At 35.9% G+C, this 19,617-nt stretch overlaps 1 protein-coding gene across 1 annotated transcript in view; it reads right to left on the bottom strand.

The window, feature by feature from the left end:
* Window positions 1-19,617, bottom strand: part of Ry (xanthine dehydrogenase rosy) — a 169,776-nt gene that overhangs the window by 94,679 nt on the left and 55,480 nt on the right. The window contains exons 7-11 of the mRNA XM_071786769.1: window positions 13,327-13,468; window positions 13,091-13,258; window positions 12,812-12,888; window positions 12,525-12,731; window positions 12,260-12,444 (exon numbers count right to left, since the gene is read on the bottom strand). Of these exons, the coding sequence (XP_071642870.1) occupies window positions 12,260-12,444; window positions 12,525-12,731; window positions 12,812-12,888; window positions 13,091-13,258; window positions 13,327-13,468 (779 nt within the window). The remainder of the gene's footprint in view (window positions 1-12,259; window positions 12,445-12,524; window positions 12,732-12,811; window positions 12,889-13,090; window positions 13,259-13,326; window positions 13,469-19,617) is intronic.

Here is a 19,617-nt window from a genome sequence, read left to right as displayed (position 1 = left end):
ATACGCCGAAGCGGATGCTCAGGATTCCGGGCAAGGGCCTGATTCCCAAACGATACACGAGAATCAGCCATCAGAGACGCTCCTTATTAAGGAAGTTATTCGGAGAATAACTTTATTATCCTCGCATAGCGTATCCGGAGACCAACACTCCGAACGTCTTGCACACGTGCTTCGCACGTCGCCCCGCATCTCGCGGGGCCCCCAAAACAATTCTAACATAATTCACAGGTTCTCCTCGGGTGCCACTGGATCACAAATATAAATTGTGGGGCTAAGACCGTAAGTACGCACATAGTACCCCACAGTGTACACTACTCACTAGGAGTACATTTCGTTTTACGAACGATGTGCATAATGCATCATTTATCCTTGTTGTTCACCGAATGTTAAACATGGATAAATGATGCATCATGCGTGAAACGGAATGCATTCTAAGATGAGCCACAAGTAGGATCATCCTTTGGTCTAGACAGAGCATAACTATACCCAGTAGCGATAGTGAGCGTCGGCACCATCGACATATAGTATGGACTAGTCCAGGGTTGCAAATAATTAAATCAATTTTTAATCTAATTCACATCAAATAAATCATAACTCAATTTTAAATTATTAATTATACTAAGCTTTAATTCACAAATCAATTTTGATTTGTAAATTACACAGACTTTAATTAAAAAATCAATTTTGATTCGTGAATTGCACTGGCTTTAATTCGCAAATCAATATTAATTTGTGAATTAAAACTAAAGTAAACTATAATTACATATTGAATTATTGTATATATATCACCTCTAATTAAAAATTCAGATTTAAATTATTAATTAAAAGGCCCCTCTAATTCAAAACTTATAATTAAAATAAAAAATATACAATTTTTCGATGTCTACATGGTCCAAGTTTCCGATGACGGCCCAGGCAGTGTGCTACGTAGGTAGTTTTCTGTGTCTAGGTGTTCCAATTTCTCGAATTCGATGTCTACGTGTTGTAGGTTGCCGATGACTTTTTTTGAAATTAACATTTCAAACATTTATTTTATATTACAAATTACTATTTTTTTATTACAGTTATGGAGAGGAAGGTGAGAAAGTAGACGTTTAAAAAAATAATTAACATCCAAATTTATCTATAAATTTTTTTTTTTTATATGGCTTATTTATAAATATTTGTTTTTTTGCATTTGCCTTGTATATAATACCCGTTTTTCAAATTGTAAATCTAATAATTTATTAAAAATAGATTCTCTATTTTTCTATTAAAAATAAAGAATTTCTAAAAATAGAGTTTTCTTCCCAATCTTCCTCTCCATGACTATAATAAAAAAATAGTAATAAATTTGTAATATAAAATAAATGTTTGTATTAATTTCAAAAAAGGTCATCGGCAACCTACAACACGTAGACATCGAATTCGAGGAATTGGAACACTTAAACACAGAAAACTACCTACGTAGCGCACTGCCTGGGCCGTCATCGGAAACTTGGACCATGTAGACATCGAAAAATTGTATATTTTTTACTTTAATTGTAAGTTTTGAATTAGTGGGGCCATTTAATTAATAATTTAAATCTGAATTTTTAATTAGAGGTGATATATATACAATAATTCAAATATGTAATTATAGTTTACTTTAGTTTCAATTCACAAATTAATATTGGTTTTGTGAATTAAAACTTGTGCAATTCATGAATCAAATTTTAATTATGAATTAAAGTCGGTGCAATTCACAAATTAGAATTGATTTTGTTAATTATACCAGCTTTAAATCACAAATCAAATTTTAATTATGAATTAAAGCTGGTGCAATTCATAAATAAAAATTGATTTGTGAATTAAAGCCTGTATAATTCACAAATTAAATTTTAATTATAAATTAAAGCCTGAGTAATTCATAAATCAAAATTTATTTGTGAATTACAGCCTGTGTAATTCACAAATCAAAATTTATTTGTGAATTAAAGCCTGTGTAATTCACAAATCAAATTTTAATTATGAAATAAAGCCAGTGCAATTCACAAATTAAAAGTGATTTTTTTAATTATAGCAGCTTTAAATCACGGATCAAAGAGTGGCCCCAAAATCGCACTTTTTTAGCCTATTTTGGTGGCTCTCGAAATTCGAATGAAATTGTATGCCAAACGATGTTATATGATGGGACATTAATCTGAAAAAAATTTAAAGTTGAGCATAGAGTTAGTTTTGGAGATACGAGGGGTCAAAGTGGCCAAATTCCCAATATTGTCCAAGTACAATAGACACAAAAAGGAAGTTAAAACTTCTTTGATAATAGTGGTATTTTGAATAGAATTAGTCCGAATGGTTCTCTGACCACTGTACTAAAAATTCACCCCTTCCATCCTTGTTGCTTAATTTTTTAAAGAGGTAAAACTACCCTCAAAAAAAGTTTTTGCTGAATTCTGGAAAACGGATAGAGAAACGAAAAAATGTTTCGAATGGAAGTTGTTTGTCTAGGAATTCTGTACAAAAAAGTCTCACGTAGCGGAGAAATAAAAACACTTATTTATAAATCGACCCCAAGCTATCGATCAAGCCTACTTAGAACTTCATCCGTTCACTCGTTATTGAGACCTCAAAATCTCGGATACTCGCAACTCGTGCGTTCGCGTAAATGAGTCACGGTGCGTCTCGCTCCGCGCGTACTTGGCGCGAGACACTGTCTCTTGATATAAGATTCATATGGAAGTATATATAACTCTATATGATTACCCAGATAGCACAAGACGTCCTCAGGATCGTCCTGAATATGTCCAGGCTATCCTGGGATATTTTCAGGACATTTAGTTGTTTTCCAGATAGCCAATAACATCCTTGGAAAATCCGAAGGACATCCAGGACATATATTGTCGTAAATATTTTATATAAATATTTTATTTCATTTCATTAATTGTAAAATACTTAAAGTAATTTCAGAATTTTAAGTACCGTAATAAATTATAAATTTTTCATAAATGTCCACTAGACTTAAATAAATCCTAAAATTCATAAAAAATCCTAAAATCATCTTACGCATGTCCAGGATATCTTGAGGAGTATCGCAGGATATCCTGAGTATATCCTATAAAACTCCTCAAGACATCCTGGACACATTTTGGATGATTTTAGGATATCTTTTACGTATTTGGATAATGAGTGAAAATAGCAATAACTGATTGTAGAGGAACAAAAATATCTAGAGCTATACATATATTAGCTCTTTATTCAGTGTATTGAATTTTTACCCTACAACAATGACATAATTAAAAAATTGTCATTTTTGAACTGTTTGCAAAAAAAGTTTGAAAATTATATAATATTATATATATTATGTTCTTCTTTATCACTCAAACATTATTTTCTTAAATATTTGAAATATATTTTTTAAATATTAATTTAAATCTACATATTTATTGTTTTATAATCTCGTTCCAAAATATTTAAAAATATTTTAAATTTATTATTGGTTCTATAATCTTTTTTCAAATATTTTTGAAATATTATGAAATATTCTTAATTAAGAAAGATGCATGGTAGCGCATTTTTCCTGGATGTCCTTCGGATTTCCAGAGGATGTCATTGTGCTAGTTTGGAACGACGCCACTAGGCGGCGCATAATGGTAAGACTAACTCGTAAGAAGATTTCAGTTGAGGGCTAATATAAGCAGGTCTCCGGCGAAGCAAAATCGTGACATTCGCAAGATGTGTATATTTTTGAAATATCAAAATATATATTTTTCAGATATTAAAAAAATCTTCCAAACATAAAAGAATTATTGCTGATTGGTAATAGCTCGATTTCACTTTTAGAATCTTTCCCTTCAGACGCCTAAAAAATGTCCATAACGTACAAGATCAGAAGATAGGTACAACTACAGGTAAGAAAATTGCCAAGTTTCAAATTTTTCCGATTGTTATTGCATTCATACTAAAATTATTTGCTATTTGATATTAATAGGAAAATTTAAGTGCTCTGCGGCACGTGTTAAAATTGAGATAGGAAACTGCCCTTTGGCACAGATTTTTTTTTATTTATTTCGAGCCTTCCGAACCGTTCGAGCAGTCAAAATTCAAAATTACCCTTTTTAAGAATCACTCTAATATATATATATATATATATATATATATATATATATATATATATATATACTAGCTGGTTTCCCGGGCTTCGCCTGGGAGTCGTTTTTCTTAAAACGACTTCATTTATGTTTCAATATCCTTATTGTGAACAAACATAAGGAGTGTTTATGGATTAAACATGTCGTAACCAATCTTTTTCTACTCGGTCAATTATTTCCAGAAAAATTGGAAAATTTTCTGATACCGGTTTCCAAAAAGATTGATAACAAAAAATTATACACTTTATAGCACTCCCCGGGAAATTCTACCCCTGTTTTATATACAATTCTTTAAGATTCGGTTAATTATTTCCCGAAAAATTTGAAAAATTTCTGATACCGGTGTCCCAAAAGATCGGTAACGAAAAATTATACACTTTATGGCACTCCCCGGAAAATCCTACTCCTGTTTTATATGTATAATTCTTTAAAATTCGGTCAATTATTTCCCGAAAAATTGGAAAAATTTCGGATACCGGTTCCCAAAAAGATCGGTAACGAAAAACTATACACTCTATAACACTCCCCGGAAAATTCTACCTCTATTTCATATACTTATGGTAAAAATTCGGTCGAATAGTTTAAGAGTGTGTAAAGAACATACATACAGACATTCTATTTTATATATATAGAAGATATATATTGTTAGTGGACCGCTCGATGTTTTCGCGCGCTGCGCCGAGGAGAGCACAAAAAAAGTCAGTATCTCGTTTAAAACGAGACAAGAGTCACTTTATTCAAAGCTGGTTACAATGTCAGAATATTCGCGTGGTAATATCGCACTCGCAATTACACCACTTCGTATTCGCTACGATTCGACTCCGTTTTCGATATCGACAAACACAAGTGTCGCGTACGAATTGTGATGGCTCACTAAGCTCCCGGCCGGAGCAAGCGAAACGATCGCGGCCGGAGCTCCGAACTTTTCCGCGAGAAATTTCGAGACGTGAGAAACGCTGATTGGCTCCAAATCGTCGAGCGACCAGACTATTGGTCGCAGTACGAGCGATCACGCGATGTACACCTGTGGTCCGGGCGCGAGCGAAAACACCAAAAAAACCGGGGGGAAGGCAAATAAACGCGTTTTGGAGCAAATGGAGCGTTCTCGAATATTCCCAACGCTCGCTTTCACTTTTCGAGCGTTAGATTCTTAACATATATATAATTTTCACCCTTTTTTTGCAAACAGTTCAAAAATGACAATTTTTTAGTTATGTCATTGTTGTAGGGTAAAAATTTAATACACTGAATAAAGAGCTAATATATGTATAGCTCTAGATATTTTTGTTTCTCTACAATCAGTTATTGCTATTTTCACTCGTTCCAAATACGTAAAAGATATCTTAAAATGATCCAAAATATGTCCAGGATGTCCTGAGGAGTTTTATAGGATATACTCAGGATATCCTGCGATACTCCTCAAGATATCCTAGATGATGTAAGATGATTTTAGGATTTTTTATGGATTTTAGGATTATTTAAGTCTAGTGGACATTTATGAAAAATGTATAATTTATTACGCTACTTAACATTCTGAAATTACTTTAAATATTTTACAATTAATGAAATAAAATAAAATTTTTATATAAAATATTTACGACAATATATGTCCTGGATGTCCTTCGGATTTTCCGAGGATGTTATTGGCTATATGGAAAACAACTAAATATCCTGAAAATATCCCAGGATATCCTGGACATATTCAGGACGATCCTGAGGACGTCTTGTGCTATCTGGGATGATTATATATAATCATATATAAACTTTAAATTCGAATTATCCAATAGGTGGTATTCGATAAGATTCGTTTCTCGTACGTAAAATTTGACAGACAGTGGTATAAAAATGTCTCACGTCAAACAGTGCCAAAGGGATTAAATCATTTCACTTTTGATTCTATAGCTTTTGAAAAAATATAAATCTCAATTTATCAATGCTTTATTATCGAAGTTTACAGTTCTTTTTCAATATATTTTGACTATATATGGTCATATATATGATTATATTTATTTACATACATATAATCTCATTATATATGTTCATATATGATTATATATGATTATAGGGTAATTCTACAGAATAGGGCCTTTTCCGAATTTTGATATTTTCTTGCGGTTTTCTTGGTAAAAACTTTTATTGTGACTCCGAAAGTGATAATCAATCGGGGGAGCCCGAAAAATATGCACCCTACCTATTTTTTTTACCTATTTTTACTTTATTTTTAATAAATGTCTAGATTAAGAGCGACCTCACCGATTTCAATGACCTTGATATATGTCATGACCCCAAGTGACCTTCAGAAGGTTTTAGCCGTCGCTCGTTATTCGTTAAAAAGTTATTAACAAAAAAAAGTTTAGAAAATATAGCAGCTATTTTGAGTATTAGAAGGCATAAATGACTAATATATATGTCGAAATAGTTCACGCATACACTTTTCACGCAAACCGAGGTTTACGCACACCTCCCCCTGCTTTCGGAGGAGATGCGGTAGTCCCGAAATAGTTCACGCATACACTTCCCACGCGAACCGAGGTTCACGCACATCCCCTCCCTGCTTTCGGGGGAGGTGCGGTAGCCCCGAAATAGTTCACGCATACACTTTTCACGCGAACCAAGGTTCACGCACACCCCCCCTGCTTTCGGGGGAGGTGCGGTAGCCCCGAAATAGTTTACGCATACACTTTTCACGCGAACCAAGGTTCACGCACACCCCCCTCCTGCTTTCGGGCCGGCCCGAAAGCAGGAGGGGGGTGTGCGTGAACCTTGGTTCGCGTGAAAAGTGTATGCGTAAACTATTTCGGGGCTACCGCACCTCCCCCGAAAGCAGGGGGGGTGTGCGTGAACCTCGGTTCGCGTGGAAAGTGTATGCGTGAACTTTTCATGCGTGGAAAGTTAATATGCGAGATGCCACATGGGTTAGATGACGCGCTTTAAACAGTTAAATACTTTTGAAGCGCGTCATTTAACCTACGTATTTTCCAAACCTTTTTTTGTTAATAACTTTTTAACGAATAACGAGCGACGGCTAAAACCTTCTGAAGGTCACTCGGGGTCATGACCTTGACAACATATATCAAGGTCATTGAAATCGGTAAGGTCGCCCTTAATCTAGACATTTATCAAAAATAAAGTAAAAATAGGTAAAAAAAAATAGGTAGGGTGCATATTTTTCGGGCTCCCCCGATTGATTATCACTGTCGGAGTCACAACAAAAGTTTTTACCAAAAAAACCGCAAGAAAACATCAAAATTCGGAAAAGGCCCTATTCTGTAGAATTACCGATTATAGTTATTTGTGTAACAAGTGCGGGAAGTTGAGAATTGGACACGGGTGCGGAGTGGATGCACGAGCCGAAGGCGAGTGCGATCACCCGCACGCGTGTCCAATTCTCAACCCGCACGTGTTACACACTTTATTTTATATTACAAAGTGCGTGGAAAGTGGCCCATTATTGCACGCGCGTCATCTGTGCGACGGATGGCCAATTCCAAACACGAGTCGAAACAGTGTGGTAATGTTATTACCACGCGTAATGGGCCACTTTCCACGCACGTGTGATATAATATATAATTACCCATCAGATAGTAGAGTGGCGTCAAGTGGCGTAATAGTGCAATTAAAGTGACGGATTGTTGTCGTTAGAGACGTCACTTCGACGGCATTGTAACATCATTTGACGCACTCTGTTATCTGGGTATATACCCAGATAGCCAAACCTGAGCAGCAGATTCCAAGCAAAGTCTGCATTAAATTTTTGGTATCAGAAAGGCAACAAATTGCACGCGGAAACTGCTCTATCAGATGATGTTGTCAAACTGTAGCCAGAAATGCGACAGAGCCTGCTGACAGACAATGTGAGCAGATTGGCAGCAGAAACCGCGCAGAGCCTGCACATATACTTGGCAGCAGATTGACAACAAAGATCGAGCAGAGCCTGCGCGTATGACTTGAGAGCAGAGTGGCAGCAAAAACCGAACAGATCCTTTCCGTGATAGTTTGCAACGACGCTACTAAGCGGCGCATAATGGTAAGACTAACTCGTAAGTAAATTTCAGTTGAGGGCTAATATAAGCAGGCCTCCTGCGAAGCAAAATCATAACATCCACGAGACATATCTTTGTCAGCAATACAACGCAAGGCTCAACCAAAATTGCTGCAATGATATAGATATGCAAAATAATATTTTCTAAAGTAAGATGTAAAGTATATTGTGTGTAATGTATATTTTTTAAATATTAAAAAAATCTTTCAAACGTGAAACAATTATTGCTGATTGGGTTAAACATATATATTTTATTTTTCGAAGCAATATTTCTGATAGAAAGATTTTACAAATATTATTGTATATATTTATTTGCAATCTTTTAAAAATATTTTCGAAAATATTTTGCTGACATAATCTGGTGGACATAGAAACATTTAAAAAATATTTTTGTAAATTCTTTTAATCTTTCTAAAAAATATTTAAAAAATATTTTGTGCTGTATGGGTATGGATAAATCTGCTCGGTTTTTGCTGCCAATCTGTCCTCAGGTCGAGCGCGCAGGCTCTGCTTTGTTTTTGCTGCCAGGTTTTGTATGCAGGCTGTTTTGTCTGCGCGGTTTCTGTTGGCAATCTGCTTACATTGTCTGTCAGCAGGCTCTATCGACAGAATACGAGCTTAATGCGGACACAGATGGCTATGGTTTTGGTGTGGGATTTTGATCAAATTTGCTGCCAATCTGCGCGCATTCTGCTAACATTTTGCTATCTGGGTATGATCATATAGAGACAAAATTCATATATAATTGCATTATATATAATCATATATATTTATATATAATTATATATAATCTTTTTTTCCCGGGAACTAATTTTACAAAGCGAAAACTTTAATGCTTCGTAACTTTTGAACGGATCGTGACCGCCACTTTTTTCAAGGTCAAGGTTACTCAGGGTCATGACCTTGACAATATATGTCAAGCTCAAGGTCATTGGCGAGTGGGGTCTTAATATGCATAATTACCAGATTTTTAACCTATCGAAAGCCGTGTATTGATGTTACACCAGCTTTATTCCTGATTTCTTATTTCTAATCGCTAATATCTGTTTCTTGTTCCTTATATTTTTCATTGTGCGGAGGCCCTTATTGTCTTATAATGAAACCTTTTTTGATTTGTCCTTGTCTTTTGCAATTATAAATTTATATACTTGCATTACAACATAAAGCGGTGAAAAAAGGAATAATATTAAATATTTAATTGATCTATTTTTCTATATTAAAAAAAAATATTTTAAAAAAATTTTTTATATCTTTTAAAAAATAATCTTGCAAATCCATTTAAATTCAAAATAATAAAGTACTAAAATAATAAAGTACTAAAATAATAATAAAACTAATAAAGTAATAAAATTATTTTTTGTTAACTTAGTCAGCGACCTTTCAATTCGGGACTAAATAGCGATCAAAAATATTGGCATTTGGCTTAACGGTTTGTCTAATCTCTGGTTAAGGATCTCTACACGGAAAAAATTTCGGGACAGTTGCTGACGCAATTGCGATTGTTGCAGCGCAAACCGCAGACGAGCCTCGCGCTTACGACTAGAAACAAATGCTCTCTCCCTTTGGGACAGCTGCTCTCCCAAACCGCGACGACAGCGACCCGAAAGCGCTGGTAATGCAAATTACCAACTGCATTACCAACGGTTTCAGATCGCAGCTGTCGCAGTTTGGGAGAGCAGCCGTCCCAAAAAAAGAAAGCACCTGCTTCCAATCGTGAACGCGAAACCCATCCGCGGTTCGCGCTGCAACAATCGCAAAATTTTTTCCGTGTACCCTGAAGCAGTTTATCTCACCCTTGTTTTCCGCTTAGCTGTAGCACAGGCAGTGCGCGTTCCGGTATGTACATATTTCAGTGGTCGCCAACACAGTATAAACAGTAGTGATAGTGAACGTTTTTAGTGAGTCCCATTGCCAGTTAGTAGGGGTACACCAGGAATATGGCGGCCTGTATGTATGACAAAGAGAAAGATACTTCTCTCTCTTTCTCTCTTAAGCGTTCATGTAATCAGGAAGATGGCGGCGAGTCATGTGACCTGGCAACAACTACATCAAAGGTAAAGGGCCTTGGCACATAAAAAAACTTAAGCAGTAAAACTTAAGCAGTAAGAAATCAACAGTATGGATTCGCTACCGCTTAGGGCCGTGCCTTAAGTTCTTGACTGTGATTGGCTGATTTGCTTACTGCTTGGGTTTTACTGCTTAAGTTTTTCTATGTGCCAAAGCCTTAAGGCTGACGCTTACTGTCACTACTGTTTATACTTTGCCGCCAATCTGATGTATATTATGATTAGCAGATACTGTTGCATTTCTACAAACAGTTTGCTGATAATGTTTGCGATAAGCTGCTTAGTGTTTACCCCGACAATCTCGTCACCACTTACTTGCTGTTTATCGCTGGAGGGGTGTCAATAAGGCCGTTTTTTGGCCCACGTCAAAATTGCTCCAAACTGTGGTATTTTTATTCTACCGATGTAGCTCAATAATGACATGCTGAAATGAGACCGGCACTACCACCATGTGAAAAACTTTATTGATTTTTGAGATTTCAAGTTGCCCGTTCTCAGCCTCTAATTGCTCGGACAGCAAACGGTTCTAGGAGGTTGTGAGCTACATCGGTAGAAAAAAAATACCACTGTTTGGAGCGATTCTGACGTGGGCCAAAAAACGGCCTTATTGACATCCCTCCGTCATATAGTCTGCCGACAGATATTAGTAAATATCTGCTGGAATTCTGCTAACAATATTTGCAATGATAAAGTTTGTTTCTCATCTACTCCCTTTCTGCAAACAAAATTTGTTGCCTACATCTGTCTCCACAGATATGGTTATTGGAGTATAAATATTGTGCGCCAAATACATAAAAAATATAAAATCAAAGATTAAACTAAATCGCCATTTACGGTCTAAGCTGAATCGTGGAGGATATTTTGTGGCTTATCTTAGGAAAAAAAAGTCCTACAAATATATGCCCTAAACTGCTTTCTTTTCAAACTACAGGATGTCAAAGTTGTGAAAAAATACATGAACAAAAATCTAGAAAACGTTTAAAGATATTTTATTTAAATTTGGTATGTGTATGTACACCTGGTATTAAGTTACCATTTTCCAATAAAACATTTTTAGATCCACCAGGGACGTGCGTCTTTGACACCCTGTATTTTGAAAATGAAGCAGTTTAGGGCATACGTTTATAATAGGACTTTTTTTTTCTAAAACAACCCTAAGAGCAAAAAGTCGACTTCTACCGAAACTGACTTGGCAGAGAAATCGACTTTTTTAAGGACGAAAGTCGACTTCAAGTCGGTGAATGTCTCAAAAACCGCCGATTAAAAGTCGACTTCCCGTCATAACAAAAAGTCGACTTCTCGTCATGACGAAAAGTCGACTTCCCGCCAACTTTTAACGTTGATAAAATAAACCGCCGCGTACGTCTGGAGGTCGTATCTTGAAACAAGGTGAAAATGACAAAAGTGAACAGATTTTACTAGATTTTGATAAATAAAATCGTAGATACGCTAATGAATTGCCTCACTTTTGTAATTTTTACCTCATCATTTCAAGATACATAATTAATCGACCCCCTGCTGGAGAAACTATCGGAATAAGTATCGAAGGAAGTCAACGGGAAGACAATGATGACGAGGACTGTAAATGACGACGACGACGACGTTTCGTGACGGTGGTCGATAGCGCGGCGCTTTACGACGTCTTATCGTGTCCTGTCTCGGCACGTATTCCTCGCGCTCGCGTAAGCTCTGCTCCTCCTCGAGATTCGCCGCCATATTGATGATGCATGACGCGCCGTTTAATATAAAATAAAAATGACTGCTAGACTATTTTCTGTCTTTTTATAAGTCGACTATTTAGAAGTCGACTTTCCGTCGACTTTTATAAGTAAACTATTTAGAAGTCGACTTTTAGTCGACTTTCCGTCATTTTTAGAAGTCGACTAGAAGTCGACTTATAAAAGTCGACTTGCCGTCGACTTTCCGTCAACTGTGCTCTTAGGAAAGCCACGGAATATCTCCTTCAATTTTTTTACTTACTTAGGAATCCTGTATATTGAAACATAATGTATAATTATTTGATGATATTAATAATATTATACCTTCCAATTATTTTCTGACAAGTTTGTCTCGCTAAGATCGTAGTAGGTGCCATCCCACCGAATGCAATAAGCGCTTCCTGAATTATACTCGTATCAGGAACAAAATATACATTTAAGGCCATGTTGACTATAGCAATATCATCATCTCGCCTCTTCGCTTGTTTGTAGGCAATAAAGTATTGATTCTGCAAAAATATAAAGGCGAGAAACGATCTTCATTGCCGTGACAAAGTTATTTATTAGCACCTTTATTATTACTTTTTACCTCTTTCGTGAAGGGAATGTCAATAGAAACTAGTACTTCCTCAGGTAAAACAATGTTACGTCGATATCCGACGAAAAAGGTATGATCCATTGGTATGGTTCGACTGTCATGGTTTAAACTGCATAAATTTAATTTAATACACGCAGCCATAAAGATTGGATTTAAATCTGATATTGGACTACCAGTCATTATGTTGCCACCCACAGCCTAATCGAGAAAGATTTGTTATTCAAATAAAATTATTATAAATAACAATTATAATGCATCAGAAAGACACCCATACGTACAGCAACATTTCTTATCTGTTTTCCAGCAAACCAATGTAACATATTTATTATTTCCCTGAAGATCCTTGTATTATATTCTATCGGAATAACATTATAATTTTATGTTATATCCAACATATAATTATCTTTTTACATAATTTTTTACATTAGATAAGATTATTGTCAAATGACAATTACATCATAATGATTATAGTTATAATTGTTTATACACATTAAATTGTTTATGCATTTAAACTTTTAATTATAATATTAATAAATATAATTCTAGATATATATTACCAGGTTTTATTTGAATATAGTATCTTAATGTTTCTTCAAGCTCGACTAAAGTCACACTCGCACCCACTCTTAATGCCTCTGGTATTTCAATAATTCCATGCATTTCTTTGATTTGCGTCGGTTGTATAAGTATTGGGTATATTAAATGTTTAAACTTCATTTCAACCCCTGTACCAGTATAAAATGATTTCTTATATTCTGACATCGCAATATGTACGAAAGGGAAATATACGAACCGATTTCCGTGTTACCGATGACAATCTTAGCATTTGGATACTGTTCCTTAAGAGCAAGCAATGTTTTGAGATTCGTAGGTCTATACCAACTGACATTTTTCCCTTTCACTATTAGATATTGCTCGTCCAATTTAGATTCAATCTGTACAAAGAAAACATTATTTCTATTCTACAACCTATATCATCTCACAACACGTTACTTGACTCGAAAAGGCCGTAGCCGGATAAGAAGAATCAATGTGCTCGCACACGGATTATGCTGATTTTTTTTGTTTTGATTGCTATTAGTGTCACTTACAATTTAGTCAAATATTAGCCCTTAATATTGAACCGTTTTGATGTAAAAAATAAAAATAAAAATTTCGAAAATAATTTATATATTTTGATCGGCTTAACCGATTTTGATGAAATTTTAATATGTTGTAGATATCATTGAGACACATTTGTGGAAAATTTGGGAAAGGTTTCTGATAGAAACATTGATAAAAAAAATAAATAAATGTTCTTGCTCTTTTTTAGTCCCAATATCTTTCTGGTACAATTACGAAAAAATTTTTGTAGAATCTTGGAGTAGTTTTTTATCAGATATAATTTTTTGGAAGCAATAAAATGGGGGTAGGCGATACTTTAAAAAAATAAACTATTTTTTTTTATTTTTTTTTTTAAATATGATATGCCTTTGGTATGATCGCCATATATTTTATGTAGAATTTTGGGATAGTATTCTACAAGTAATTTTTTTGAACCAATAAAATAAGTAGGCAGAAGTTTAAAAAAATAAAATATTGTTTTGTATTTTTTAAAATTATGATATGCTTTTTGTACCATTGCCATATTTTTTTGTAGAATTTTGAGACGGTATTCTATAACAAGTAATTTTTTCGAACCAATAAAATAAATGGAAGGTACTTTAAAAAACAGAATTTTTTTCAAAATTATCATAGTTTTTTGGTATTATCGCCATATTTTTGTTTAGAATCTTGGAATGGAATATTACAACAAGTAATTTTCCGGAATTGATTAAATAAATAGGTGCAGGTACTAGAAAAATAATACAATAAAGTGAATTAAAATAAAAACAAGTAAAGTGTGCAAGTAGAAACCTGCACATTGCTTCCTCATAGTTTTTAAGTGTGCAAGTAGAAACCTTTGCTCACAAAGCTTCCTCTATTTGTTTTGGCTTCCTCATAGAGGAAGCTTTGTGAGCAAAGGTTTCTACTTGCAAAATATCTTAAAATTTACAGAAGTTAAAGCTATTAAAGACATTTTTCTAAAAATTAGGGACCTTTGATCACGTATAAAGCTGAGTCTAATCAACCAAATCTTAAAGAATTATATATGAAATAGGGGTAGAAAAGACTGAAAAATATAATAAAATTAGAAATAGATCGATATCTCCAAATTTGCGGAAATTAAAGCATAAACAAACATTTCTGCAAAAATTCGAAATTTTATTTAAAAAGAACCCCTTAATTATTAGCAATTTTTATTAATTCTATATATTCTTCAGTTTTTTCTACCCCTATTTCATATATAATTTGTTAAGATTTGGTTGATTAGTTCTGGAGTTATAGAAATTTCGGTAAATTTGGCACATACATACACACATACACACATACCGACATTTTTTAAAATAGCGATTTTTCGACGTTTTAGAACATTCTGAACACATTGGCAAAAGCAACTAAAAAAAAATTTTTTTTACGAAAACAAAGCTTCCTCTATGAGGAAGCAATAATTATAAAAGGATAAACTATAATCGTATTAAATCAAATGTTTATTAGCGCCGTACCGTGGCGCTACTCTTTTTATATATGTATATCGCTCAGCATCCCCTGAGTCGATGCACTCTCGTATTGTACGCACACTGCGTTTATTCTGCGAGTCATTATACCGAATAAATAAGTTACTTTATATTACATATAATCAGTGTGTGTGTTCTATCCTAACCTCAGCCCAACATATTGGTTCGAAAAAATTACTTGTTATAGAATTCCGTCTCTAAAATTCTACAAAAAAATATGGCAATGGTACAAAAAGCATATCATAATTTAAAAAAAACAATATTTTATTTTTTTAAACTTCCGCCAACCTATTTTATTAGTTCGAAAAAATTACTTGTAGAATACTATCCCAAAATTCTACATAAAATATATGGCGATCGTACCAAAAGCATATTGTTGGCGTTTCCAGGCGTAACTCCATAGCGCCAATTAGCGTAAGCGTGGGTTCTACCCCGACAGGGATAAGGCGTGCGGTAGAGTGAGGACACTGATGTTGTTAACAATAGTGCAAAGCACCAGTTTAATAAAAGTCTTAACATAGGAGGTGACGATTTACGATCGACGCACCTTTACAGTAATTAGGCGCGGAAACAGTTTTAAATATACAGCGTGCACATGACGCGAGAGTGTTCACCGGTTGCGAAGGTGCACGTGACGCGTGAGTGTTCGCCGGTCGCAACACAGCGACGGCAATATGTATGAGCGCACTTGTGGCGTTTGCAATTAGCGGGCGCACTTGTGGCGCTAACAATTAGTTGGCACACTTGTGCACAGTAAAACACGCACAAGACGCAATAATGTCCACCGGTCGCGAGACAGCGACGGCAATAAGTAGGAGTAGACTTACTACTCCTACCCACTTGGGTAGGTATGGGGCGTCAAAAAAAACCCCCATCACTGACCCCTCTGGCGCCAGAGGCGTGGCCAGACGGTCTGCCCACGTGAGCTCGAAGCGCTCTAATTGGCTGCCGCGTGGGGGTGGGAGTAACGAGGTAATTAAATGGCGCGTTTTGATTGGATACCCCATACCTACCCAGCGTCTGATTGGCCTTCCCCCCTGAGGTGTCTGGCGGGATTGAGGGAATAGCACGTGGTGGAAGACTAGAAGACAAAAATGGCGGATTTAAATGGAGCGTTTTGATTGGATACCCCATACCTACCCAGCGTCTGATTGGCTCTCCCACCTAAGGTGTCTAGTGTCTTTTTGGGACTGCACGTGGTAGACGACTACGAAACAAAAATGTCGGATTCAAAATAGTAACTAAATGGAGCGTTTTGATTGGATACCCCATACCTATCCAGCGTCTGACTGGCTCTCCCGCCTAAGGTGTCCAGCGTCTTTTTGGGACTGCAAGTGGTGGACGACGCTGAAGTCACGCAGAAAAATAGTGGAAAAGCCGACCAGCGTCATTTTGGCAGGAGCACGTGTTAGACGACGCTAAGCTCAAAAAAGGATAGAACGCTAAGATGCTGAAAACGGAAAGTGGAATTTTTAAGAGTGTTTTGCCTCGAGGGTAGGGGAACAAAAAAGAACGGATACAGAATCGACCTCCAGGTTCGCTTTCTGTTCGCTGTTTTAGAGAATAGTTTTCATGATTTATGACCGTGTATTTTTAGGACTTATGTCTGGACAAAGAGTTTACGAAATAATCAAATACGCTTGGCTTCAAAAATTTGCCTACGTGAGACTTATTTCCTGCGAAATAAGGTTGTAAAACAGGAACGGACAAGTTCGTACGTGACGTGACGAAATTATTCCGTTTTAAATAAAAGTTTTTATTATTGAGCACATTCGAAAAAGGACCCTGCACAAAACCACGGGAAAATGGTTTTCGGTCAAATTGACTGAAATTTCACTATGTTATAGTTTTCGCCATGCTGATAAAAAGTTATCATTGCATCAAGTCCCAAAAGTCAATATTTCTCAAGATATAAAGGGTCAAAGTAGTGAAATACGGTCATCCACAGTAGTAAGACGTGTGTTATAAGTATAAGTGATACATTGATATTTATTCACGAAATAAATAAAAATCGATTTTTACATATATATATATATGTAATAAATAAGTAGGGCGGCAGTGTGGTCTAGTGGTAGAGCGCCAGACTCGTAATCTGAGGAACCAGGTTCGAGTCCACTAGAGCCATGTAAACATGGAATGTTTTTCCGAAGCTGCGCCCCTCCGTACAAGATAGGCTCTTGTGCAGAGCAAACTGGGCTCCGTCTTTCGGAAAGAGACGTTAAGCCGTTGGTCCAAAGGGTTAAAGTGAGAGGAAAAAGGGTAGTAGTGTAAAGGTTTGGGTAACGTTCCTTATAAAAACGCCTTGCAAACCCTGCGGGGATAAGCAATAAAGATAGTTTATGAGTTTTTTTTTATGTAATAAATAAATATTGAACATGCGAACCAGCCAACTAAGGCAAGAAGGGTTGATCCGACCAGCTAAGGCAAGACCGAGGATTGTGTGTCAAACCATTAATGAGTTCCTACAAGAGGTGATGCAATCGATATCCTGAGGAATTTTGTCTTCGGTTATACTATTCTTGTGGACGATTTCCAGCATTTTGCACACTCTGAATCAGTCTTGCAGAAGGATAGTGAATATTTTCCTGATGTCTTGCATATCCTATGTACCATATGACACTGGCAATATGTGCACAGGTGCCGACAGTTCGAGCGCCAGATTTGCAAGTACAATAATGACCTTCTATCGGATTATCCTCCTCTTCCACTTGGTCATTTTCTCTTTCTTCAAGAGTTGATCGATATGCTATCCAGAGTGTGCAAGATGCTGGAAATCGTCCACAAGAATAGTATAACCGAAGACAAAATTCCTCAGGATATCGATTGCATCACCTCTTGTAGGAACTCATTAATGGTTTGACACACAATCCTCGGTCTTGCCTTAGCTGGTCGGATCAACCCTTCTTGCCTTAGTTGGCTGGTTCGCATGTTCAATATTTATTTATTACATAAAAAAAACTCATAAACTATCTTCGTCGCGTTACGAAATCTAGAATATATTCTAACTCTCATCGAACCTGGCCAAGGTAGTCGGTCTTCTTGTAACATCTCAATTTGGTATTCTTCATCATCATCTCTACGTAACTTATCTTGCACATATGAAGGAGATAGTTTTATTTGATACGTACCAAAAGTAAAATCCTTTAAATGGTCAATTGTTAGAATTGGGAAATCATCTAAGTGTGCTGCATCTAAACGAATCCATCTTTGAGCGTTTCGCCTGTGAAGATTTTCTATTTCTACAAGTGCTTGAAGAACGTTTGGTTCCTTTGCCTTTTTAAGTAATAGTTGAGCTAATTCAATATTAGGACCTTCCATTGTTAAAGGAGGGTGATATTTATTGATTATTGCACCAGCTATCCGGTAAAAGTCTCCTATATGTGGAACATGTTGGATTTGTATGACTTGATCAAAGAATTTAAAGATTGATTTAATATGTCCATTTCTAGCTTCTACTACCCACCTCGATTTCGTAACTAAACGCGAAGCATTAGCATTTTCAGTGTTAAGCCACGTGATGTTCGCCACGTTCGAGTTGTGCTGTCATCTTCCAAGAAATGCCCAAACAATTTAATAATACAGTAGCATCTCGATATCCACGATCAACAATTACAATATCGTTCTCTTGAAACCATTGCCTCATTCTTTCAGCATCTCTATCAAACTCGTTTTGTAAAATAGCAGCATCATTGTTACGACTATCAGAAAAGTATGGACCTTGGATATCAAGAATGTAGCTATCGGGTGCAACTATTAAGTGCGGTTTGACTAAATGGCGGCTTTTGTGTACGCAATACGACTGTCGTAGTGCTCTGAAGTTGGTACTTTTTGGGATGAAAGTGTAAGTACCATCGATGGCTGCAATAACTCGAGGAATATCAGGCTCCGGGTTATACAACTCATTGGCGAATTCCGTAACATATCTAGCAATATAAACGTCGCGTGTTATAGCATCAAAGCCAATATTGTTAGGTACAAAACGCAACATCAAAGACTGTCTCACAGTTGCAATAGCCATATTTGTTGCTTGTCTACTCGAATACTAGAACATATGAGTGAGGAATTCGTTCAAAAGTCCCTGCCGCAACTTACATAAAAAAAGTAATAGGTCTTTTTTACTGACATATCTGTAACCACCAGCACAAGGGACTCTATTGCAATAAGTGAATAATTCTCGGAATTGTACTTTCGTTAAAGGACAAAAGCTTTTGAACTCCTCATCATTGAAACTATATTTATCTTCTATTCTGGTCATACTTATAGCTACATCACGTAGACTTTGTAAGAATATTTGGAGTTGTGGTCCTCTTATCAGATACAATTTATTGACAAAACGTAAACCAAGTAACAGAGGTGGTAGAAGATAACCTCGATCATTCAAATGATGTCTATATGATTTGACATTTTCAGGAATAAAAATATTTCTAGAAATGAAAACATTAGCCTTACACTCCATTGAAAGTCGATGCAAATCAAACTGGGCATTA

This window comes from Temnothorax longispinosus, chromosome 8 (genome assembly GCF_030848805.1).
Source record: "Temnothorax longispinosus isolate EJ_2023e chromosome 8, Tlon_JGU_v1, whole genome shotgun sequence".
NCBI classification, from domain to species: Eukaryota; Metazoa; Arthropoda; class Insecta; order Hymenoptera; family Formicidae; genus Temnothorax; species Temnothorax longispinosus.
Note: the sequence above shows the minus strand (reverse complement) of the source record. Positions and strands in the feature narration are given on the sequence as shown.